This window comes from Amblyraja radiata, chromosome 6 (genome assembly GCF_010909765.2).
Source record: "Amblyraja radiata isolate CabotCenter1 chromosome 6, sAmbRad1.1.pri, whole genome shotgun sequence".
Classification (NCBI taxonomy): Eukaryota; Metazoa; Chordata; class Chondrichthyes; order Rajiformes; family Rajidae; genus Amblyraja; species Amblyraja radiata.
This window is the reverse complement of record NC_045961.1, coordinates 15,440,670-15,451,112: the sequence shown is the minus strand read 5'-3', so window position 1 is coordinate 15,451,112 and position 10,443 is coordinate 15,440,670. Positions and strand designations below refer to the sequence as shown.

The window sequence follows — 10,443 nt, the reverse complement described above, 5'->3', positions numbered from 1 at the left end:
AGTCATTGTGACATCATTAGTTGAAGCTCGTCATAATAAATTAAAGTCTTTTGATTTTTTAAAACTTTAATCAGTAATAAGTCGAGAAATAAAGCATAAGATGTTCAGTGAAGGTGCGCTCTGCCAAGAGGGGGAAAATGTGAATCAATGTAAAAATCTTTTGAAAGTTGACATTTTTAAAGCTTTAATCGTGAATAACGTGTCAAATATAGGATGAAATCTTCAGTGAGGCTGATCACTGCTAGCTGAGCCATTGTGTCGTCATCAGTTGAAGGTGGTCGTTATAATTTCAAAGTCTTTTGACTTTTTTTTACTTTTAATCAGTAACGAGTCGACAATAAGTCAAGAATAAGTCGAGCATAAAACATTCAGTGAAGGTGTTCTCGGCCTCGAGGGGGAAAATGGGAATCACAATATGTAAAAATATTATCGTTACCGTGTAATGTTTTCGCGAAGATGTAAAGACAACCACATATGCGCACACACACACACACACACACACACACACACACACACACACACACACACACACACACACACACACACACGTACAAGATCAAATTTTAATAAGCATATGATATAATATCTGCCATATGCTTTCTTTGTTGGTTATAAAGTCCTCATCCCAGATTCCTTGGATGACATCCTTCCCTTTCATCTTTATGGAAGACATGATTTCACAATTGAATGAACACCAGTGGGGAAGATGGCCTAGGGGGAAGAGGGTTGTGGTAAGGGAAGAGGAGCTGGTCAATGGAGGTGATGAGTAGCATGGGATATGGGAGAAAGTATTTAGAAACATAGAAACATAGACAATAGGTGCACGAGTAGGCCATTCGACCTTTTGACCCAGCACCGCCATAATATATAATCATTGCTGATCATCTTCAATCAGCACCCCGTTCCTGCTTTTTCCCCATATCCCTTGATTCCTTCAGCCCCAAGAGCTATATCCAACTATCTCTTGAAAACTATCTCTTGGAGTAGGAGGGAGGAGGTAGAGAGTGCAAGAGTGAGGTAGAAGGATTGAGATGGGGCGTGGAAGAGCAAGGAGGTAGGTGGAGACTGGGTGAGGGTGCAGAAATGGAGAGTTGGGGAGTGAAGAGTGAAGAGTGAGGAATGCAGGAGGGAGGGAGGAAGAAGGGACATAGAGAGTACGGGGAGGGTGGAGACTGGAAGTGTGAGGGGAGGTGGAGAGCAGGAGGGGAGGGAGGAGGGACATGTAGAGTAGTGGGGACAGAGGGTGTGAGGGTGTTGAGGAAGGTGGAGGGTGGGGAGAATGGAGGTGGGGAGTGGGGGTAGGCACAATGTGCTGCAAGTGGAAGTTGAAGAGTGCGGCAGGAAGGCGGTGGAATAAGGGGCAAGAGGGGAGTTGGGTGAGGATCGAGGCTGAGAGGAGGGGGCATGAGGGTGGCAGATGGGGGAGAGAGGGAGTAGGAGGGAAGGAAAGTGGGAGGGAGGAGTGAGGTGAAGGGCAGGATGGAGGTAACTGGAGAGTGGGAGAGTGTTAGGCAAGAGAGAGGGCAGAAGTGAGAAAGGGAGTTGAGGTGTTGAGGTGAGTGTGGGAAGTTGGGAGAGGGTGGAGAGTGAGGTGGGAGTTCAGGGCAATTGGATTTGTTTACCAATTGTCCTCATAAATCCCTTTTACATTGAGCCAATACCCACTAGTTTTTTAATCCTCTACTCTGGAAAAAAAACTGTGACTGTTCATCTTATCAATGCTATAAATGATCTTGTACACCTTAACAACATGTACACCTCAACTTCCTGCTCTACAAAGAAAAAAGTCCCAGCCTATCCAACCCCTCATTAGTCCAGGTAACATCCTGATGAATCTCTTCTGTGCCCCTTGTATCTTGATGATATCCTTCCTGTAGCTTCTTCTTCTTCTTCTTGCATATGGCGTGCACAGCCTTGAGTTGTAGGACAACTTGTTCTATTTGATCTCATTTGATTGTGCACGCCGGGTTGATTGCATTTGTTGAAACAAGGCGGACCACACGTGAAGGTTGCAATCTCCCACCCCCATCCTGCAGCTGGGAGATCAGAACGGCACTCAGTACACCGTGTGGTCTCACCGATGACTTGTACAGCTGCAGTATGATGTACCAAATGTTTGTACTCAATACCCTTCCCAATGAAGGCACGTGTGCTCAGTGCATTCACCACTCTGTACACCTGACTCACCTCTCTCAGGGAACCATACACTCCTAGAGCTCTCTGTTGTACAACACTTTCCAGGGTTCCACCATTTACTCTGAAAGTCCTAGTTTTAAAAGTCCCACATATTAAAGTGAAATACCGCACACTTTTTAGAGTTAAATTCCATTTGCCTTTCCTTGGCCCGCCTTCCCAAATGATCTAGATCCTGATTCTTATACCCAGGACACGAGGGAACATAGAACAGAGTAGAGTACAGCACAGGAGCAGGCTCTTCAGCCCACAACGTCCGTGCTGAACTAGATGACTTGGCAAATTACTTTCACCTGCCTGCACATGATCCATATCCTTACACTCCCTGCACACCCATTTACCTATATGAATGTTTCTTAAACACGACTATTGTATCTGCCTCCTGCATTACTCCTGATAGCGTGTTCCAGGCACCCACCATCTTCTGTGTAAAATATTTGCTCGCACATCTCCTTGAAGGGTCTTGACCCGAAACGTCGCCTATTCCTTATCTCCATAGATGCTGCCTCACCCGCTGAGTATCTCCAGCATTTTTGTATACCTTTGATTTTTCCAGCATCTGCAGTTCCTTCTTATACATCATTTAAACTTTGCCCATCTTACCTTAAAGCTATGCTCTCTCCTATTTTTTATTTCAATCCTAGTAAATAGGTTCTTTCATTGCCTCTGCTAATTTTCTTACATACTCCTGTTTGGGGTAATGATTGGTGATGATCAACCATGATCGCATTGAATGGCGGTGCTGGCTCGAAGGGCCGAATGACCTACTCCTGCACCTATCGTCTATTGTCTACTTCCATCAAGTCTCCACGCAACCTCTAGTGTTCCTGTCAAAACAATCTAAGTCTTTCTGAGCTCCCCGAAAACAGTCCAAGTCTCCCCGAGCTAATGCCCCCTAATCCAGGCATCACTCTGGGAAACCCCCTCTGCATTCTTTGAAAGATTCCACATCCTTCCTGTAATGGGGTGATCAGAACTGCAAACAAAGCAGCAATACTCTTATATTCAGGAAGTATCTGAAATATGAAAACCAACCTATGCCTTCTTTACCACTCTATCTACCTGCGTTGCTATGTACTTGGACCCCAAGATCATTCTGTTACTCAACGCTGTTAAGAGTCATGCCATTAATCGTATATTCACCTCTTACATTTGAACCCTAGTGGCGGCGCGGCTCTGGCTGCAGCGGCTCTCCGGCAGTCCTGTTTGTTTTGTGTTTTTTGTGTTATTTATTTTCGTTTTGGTTAGTCTAGTTTTGGTTTTTAGTTTGTCTTTTGGGAGGGGGGGGGTTGAAACGGGGCTTGCTGTCTCTCCCTGCGGGGGAATGCGACTTTTTTGTCGTATTCCCCTTCTCTGCCTCCGTCTGCGCTGAGGCCTAATGGCGGAGCTGGCGACCTCGAGGCTCAGGAGACAGAGCCCGCCAGGACTCGCACTGGGCTCACTCCCGTGAGGACAGCCCGGCTCGGGGCTGGAACAGTGCTTTCATGAGGGGCTGTGACGCTCCCGTGAGGATGGCCCGGCTCGGGGCTGGAACAGTGCTTTCGTGAGGGGCTGTGACGCTCCCGGGAGGGCGGCCGGCCCAAGGAAGGAACGGTGCTCCCGTCGGAGTGGCCGAGCTCAGGGAGGTACGGCGTTCCCAGCCCGAGGGAGGAGCGGCGCCCATGTCGGGGCGGCCTGGCGCGAGGCTGAGATGGTAACGGTACTCACTTGAGGGCGATCCGGCTCGGGGCTGGAATGGTGCTCCGGTGGCTGGGACGGTGTTCTGGCGGCGGTGGCCTGAGTCCGGGGTTCGGCCGCGGGCCAGCGGCTGCATCAGCAGGACTGGTGGGCGGCAGCTTCGACCATCCCGGGGGACCATCCCGTGTTTGAGCCGCGGGACAGTTGTAACATCGCCCGGGGGGGTATCGCCTCAGCGCAGAGGGAGAAGAGGAGGGAAGAGACTGCAGACCTAAGACTTTTGCCTCCATCACAGTGAGGAGATGCTGGGTGTACTCACTGTGGTGGATGTTAATATGTGTTTATTGTTGTTTTTTATTGTATTGTATTGTATGTATGACTGCTGCAATTTCGTTCAGGCTTTGGTCTGAATGACAATAAAAACTATCTAATCTAAATCTAATCTAAACTCCAAAGTGCAACTCTCTAAATCTATCTCGGATTAAACTCCATCTACCATTTCCTCACCCATTTCTGCAGCTGATCGATATCCTACTGTATATCTTGACAGCCTTTCTCATAGTCCGCAGCTCCAGCTATCTTGATGTCATCTACAATCTACTATGTTTACGTCCATGTAATTTACATATATCACAAACAGCAGAGGTCCCACCACAGATCCCTGCGGTACTCCACTAGTCGAACATTGTCCTTCCGCCACAACCCTCTGTCTTCTATTAAATTGATCGGAAATGCTTTCCCAATTTCCATGTTCATATGATATTGGAGCAGAATTAGGTCATTCGGCCCATCGTCTACTCTGCCATTCAATCATGGCTGATCTATCTCTCCCTCTCAACCCCATAACCCCTGACACCCTTACTAAACAAGAATCTGCCTTAACGATATCCATTGACATAGCCTTCACAGCCCTCTGTGGCAATGAATTCCACATTTTTACTTAGGACAGTGTTTTCATGGAAAGTGACACCTTCATAAATTAAAGGGATCTGAATATCTTCTGAATAATTCCGTTGAACAGATGTGACTGCTCAATGAAACCAAAAAAAGTTAAACTCAATTTAACCGCATGGTTCATTTCCTGTACCTGTGTAACCTCTGTAACTGTTTCCTGTGCTGTGCCGGCAGTCTAGAGTAGTGAGCTAAAGTTGAGGATCTCAGTTGAGAGACAATGGCTAAACTGACAAAACGGAACCATCCACCATTCTGTTTTTTTGCCTTCATAAACCTAGTCCAAGGTAGGTGTTTTTTCTCAATTTAAAAACTCTCTGCCACTAAAGGAGTGGCAATGAGGATATTTTGTGCGTATCTTCTCTTAATCTTGTTGATGCTAAATCTGACTTTGAAAAATGATATCCACATAAACCAGAGATCATTTTCAGGACAAATATTCTGTACCTGGTATGCTTTATACTTCCTAGTTGGAAGTTGCTATTCCTGCCTTGTGGTGCAGTGCTGTCAAATATATTTTATGAAATACCACAGATGGCACGAGGAAAGATGACAGAATTAAGCAGAGGCATGATTCACGATACGATAGAACTTTATTTATCCCAGGAGGGAAACTGGTGGTCTTCATCTTGGGGAAATTCATCTTAGTTCCTTGACAATTATATTGAATCCAATTACGGATCTTGTGTCAAATACGCAGTTTCAACGGTAGGAAAGAATTGCAAATGCTGGATTACACCGAAGATAGACACAAAATGCTGGAGTAACTCAACGGGACAGGCAGCATCTCTGCAGAGAAGGAATGGGTGACGTTTAAGATCGAGACCTTTCTTCTCAATTCCAGCATTTTGTATCTATCTTTTAATGATTAAGAAAATGTCTTTACATGTGCGTATGGTTACCATTATCTATTATGTTTATTTGTGCAATGTGAAGTAATTAAAGCAAAAAAAAAAGTTTTATTAATGCTGGCAGCAGTCTCTGAACGTTATTCAGGAATCTTTGCGTGTATGATAATACCCACCTATATGAAGACTTATGGGCATCCACAGTGACATGGAAAGCAACATCTTTTCATCATTTGAACAAATTTATTCTGTGCATTTACAAAGCATCCAAGATGTTGTTGCACAAAATTTTAGAACTCATTTACTTTCAAATTAGTCCTTCTTTCAATGTACTATATATTACACAAAATTAGGTCTCTTTGCTTTAATGAGACCAAGGAACATTGGTTGACTATTTTATGAAATGTCTCTATTCAGTAGATAGTGAGTTTCTTAGAATCACACAGCATGGAAACAGTCTCCTCCCCCCCCCACCCCCCCACCCTCCCCCAACTCATCCATGCCAGCTACGATGCCCCATCTAAGTACGTCTCATTTGCCTGCATTTTGCCCGTATTACTCTAAACGTTTCCGAAACATATACCTGACTAAATGTCTTTTAACTACTTTCTCTGGCAGCTCGTTCAACACATCCACCTGAAGAACAACATGCGATAATGTTGTCCTTCAGTTTCCTAATAAAAATCTTACTGCTCTCACCTTAAAACTATGCTCTCTAATTCTTAACTCCTTGACCCTGGGGACAAAAGTGCATTTGTTTTATTTAATCCGCTCATTATTTTGTACACCTCTCAAAAATCTCCCCATAGCATCCTATAACGAGGAATATAGTCCTAACCTGCCTTACCTTCCCTATAGCTCATGCCCTCGATTCCTGGCAACATCCTCCTAAATATCTGTACTCTTTCTAGCTCAATGGCTTCTTTTCTACAACAGGGTGATATTGTGCCTTTCTGTTTATTTCTTCACCCCATCCCAAGATGGCCATTCCATTCTCAATTTCCCACAGTTTTCCAATAACTCAAATAAATTCGCGAAACAGCAGTTCAATCTGGAACCTCTCCCCATGCCAGCAGAGAGCCTTTGAGTGGGAGATTAATGATTGACCACCTCTGCAGTTGTTCAATGAAACTCATGGCCAAAGGTATAATAAAAATAAGGTACAATAAACAATAATATATAACCATAATCCTATCTGGACAACAGAATTATACAGACCACTTCCCACTAGCATTTGTTTATTTTAATTGTGTTTTGTACTAATGGTTTATTTTCCACACAGTCTTCTTTCCTTTTACTGTCGTGCAGAACATAACATATAATTATGTTTTTGTGTCTGCGACGCTGCTGCAAACAAGATGGGGTTGGACAGGCTAAATGCAGGAAGATTGCTCCCGATGTTGGGGAAGTCCAGGGCAAGGGGTCACAGCTTAAGGATAAGGGGGAAATCCTTTAAAACCGAGATGAGAAGAACTTTTTTCACACAGAGAGTGGTGAATCTCTGGAACTCCCTGCCACAGAGGATAGTCGAGGCCAGTTCATTGGCTATATTTAAGAGGGAGTTAGATGTGGCCCTTGTGGCTAAGGGGATCAGAGGGTATGGAGAGAAGGCAGGTACGGGATACTGAGTTGGATGATCAGCCATGATCATATTGAATGGCGGTGCAGGCTCGAAGGGCCGAATGGCCTACTCCTGCACCTAATTTCTATGTTTCTATGTTTCTATGTAAGACATTCATTGTAACTATTCCTCACAGTACTTTTGCACAGGACAATAACTTTTACTTGACATTCCTTTAGGTTTAATGTGAAGACAATTTATGAGTGTGATGAGTTTTAGTTTGAACTGTTATTGTAGGGAGAAACCGAACGTGGGTGGCACGGCGGCTCAGCGATAGAGTTGCTGCCTTACAGCGCCAGAGACCCGGGTTCCAACCTGACTACGGGTGCTGTCTGTATAGAGTTTGTACCTTCTCCCCCTGACCTGCGTGGGTTTTCTCCAGGTGCTCCGGTTTCCTCCCACACTCCAAACCTGTACAGGTGTGTAGGTTAATTGGCTTTGGTAAAATATTGTAAATTGTCCGTAGTGTGTGTCGGGTAGTGTTAGTATATGGGGACAGCTGGTTGGCGTGGGCCAAAGGTCCTGTTTCCACGCTGTATCTCTAAACTAAACTAAACTAAACTGAACTAAATTGTAGGAATTCCAGGCCAACATTTTGTGGGATAGGTTTCAGGACGTTGCAGGTCAAGTCCGATTAATGGAGGCTGTGATCGGCTGCTGGGTGGGATTGGATTGTGTTCAGGTGGTGAGAATCAATACCATGGTCAGTTTGGAATTCAGGAGAAATTAATTGAAATGGAAGATGGACAGTAAATGCTGAAGTAACTCAGCGGAACAGGCAGCATCTCTGGAGAGAAAGAATTGGTGACATTTTGGGTCGAGACCCTTCTTCAGACTGATTCTGACGATGCCAGCGGGCCAGCAGAACTTCCTGATCAATGTATCTCCCTCTCCCCTGACATCAGTTTGAAGAATTCTTCAGACTTAAGGTCTCGACCTGAAACGTCACCCATTCCTTCTCTCCAGAGATGCTGCCTGTCTCGCTGAGGTACTCCAACATCCTTGGTTTAAACCAGCATCTGCAGTTCCTTCCTACTCAATTGATGCTAAATCTGACTTTGAAAAATTCCCCACTGGAAGGGATGCAGAGAAGATTTACGAGGATGTTAGTGTATGGAACAAGCTGCCGGAGGAGGTAGTTGAGGCAGGTACTATGCTAGCAGTTGTTTCAAGAGGGCTAGAATAAAAAAACTGGGATGGTGAGGCTCAATACGCCGCTGGTCGGGCTGCATTTGGAGTATTGTGTGCAATTTTGGGCACAGTATCTGAGGAAAGATGTGCTGGGTCTGGAGAGGGTCCAAAGGAGGTTTACAAGAATTATCCCAGGAATGAGTGGGTTAACATATGATGAACATTTGACGGCACTGGGCCTGTACTCACTGGAGTTTAGAAGGATGAGGGAGGACCTCATTGAAACTTACCGAATAGTGAAAGGCTTGAACAGAGTGCATATGGAGAGGAGATTTCCACTGGTGGGAGAGTCTATGACTAGAGGTCATAGCCTCAGAATTAAAGGACGTTTCTTTAGGAAGTAGATGAGGAGGAATTTCTGTAGTCAGAGGGTGGTGAATCTGTGGAATTTTTTGCCTTGAAACTATCCATTGACTTGGCATCCACGGTCTCTGTGGCAGAGATAGACAGATTCTTGATTAGTACGGGTGTCAAGGGTTATGGAGAGAAGACAGGAGAATGGGTTATGAGGGAGCGATAGATCAGCCATGATTGAATGGTGGAGTAGACTTGATGGGTCGAATGGCCTAATTCTGCTCCTATCACTTATGACCTTAATATTATCACAACGTTTAAGAAACATCTAGACTGGTACATGGATAGGACAGGTTTAGAGGGATATGGGCAAAATGGAGGCAGGTGGGACTAATGTAGACAGGACATATTGGCCAGTGTGGGCAAAAAGAGCCGAAGGACCTGTTTCCATGCTGTATGACTGTGACTCTATGGCCCCTTCAACACAGAGCTCATATTCTTAGGAAAAACCTGTTGCTCTTTGAATGAATGTCCATTGGCCACCTATGCGTGCTCAAAATTTCTGAAAATAACTCCAAACTTGAATAGCATGCATGTTCATGCATTGGTGTACAATGCATATGATGAATGAGGAAGCCATTTTGAACTTTTGGTTTATGTAGTATGTGTTTAATGATGAGATTGGTAATAAAATACATTTCAGTAAAAGTATCCTTGTCATGCCTTTTATTGGACACGTTTCTGCCTTAATGTCCAGATTAAAATTAACACTTTCAGATCATAATCATTACGTATTTTTGTGAGAGACATTGTGATATTCTCATTTACATCTCCTCCAGGCATCATTTTATATTTGTATTATTACCCTAATCAAGCTGGTGTCCACATTATTTTTACTATTTTGCCTTTTTCTTCCCATTTTTCTTTTTTCTATACATGCTGCAATACTTACCTATTCATCTTCTGATGTATCATTGATCAGATGTGTTACTATTGTTTCCCTCTTCATCTGCCTAATCTGTTTCATATTTCTAGCATGTATAGTTAATATTTCAGAATTTCAATAAATAACAGACAATAGTCAATAGGTGCAGGAGTAGGCCATTCGGCCCTTCGAGCCAACACCGCTATTCTATGTGATCATGGTTGATCATCCACAACAAGTACCCAGTTCCTGCCTTCCCCCCAAATCCCTTGATTCCGCTATCTTTAAGAGCTCTATCTAACTCTCTTGAAAGCATCCAGAGAATCGGCCTTTTAAGTTTTTAGTTTCAAATAGAAACCATTACATTTTCCAGAATTCAACAAACAAATAGAATCAGAGTTTAGGAGCAATCCCCACAAGTTCTGCCTCCAGTACTGTTATGTTAGGGGAAAACTGTCAAAAACTTGCAGCAGGGTCTTGATCAGTTGGCCAGGTGGGCTGAAGAATAGCCGATGGAATTTAATACAGAGAAATGTGTGGTGTTGCATTTTGGAAAGTCGATTTGGGCAGGACCTTCGTAATGAATAGTAGGGCTCTGGAGAGTGTTGTGGAGCAGAGGGATCTAGGAGTATAAGTACTTAGTTCATGAAAGTGGCATCACAGGTAGATAGGGTGGTCAAAATGGCTTTTGGCACATTGGCCTTCATCAGTCAGACCATTGAGTATAGATGTTGGGAGCTCAT

At 44.2% G+C, this 10,443-nt stretch overlaps 1 protein-coding gene across 1 annotated transcript in view; it reads left to right on the top strand.

Moving 5' to 3' along the window:
- The first annotated feature begins 4,922 nt into the window (after positions 1–4,922).
- The window catches only part of LOC116974687 (nectin-3-like), a 30,800-nt gene continuing 25,279 nt past the window's right edge, over positions 4,923–10,443 (top strand). Inside the window, exon 1 of the mRNA XM_033023406.1 lies at positions 4,923–5,108. Within this exon, the coding sequence (XP_032879297.1) occupies positions 5,042–5,108 (67 nt within the window). The 5' untranslated portion in view covers positions 4,923–5,041. The remainder of the gene's footprint in view (positions 5,109–10,443) is intronic.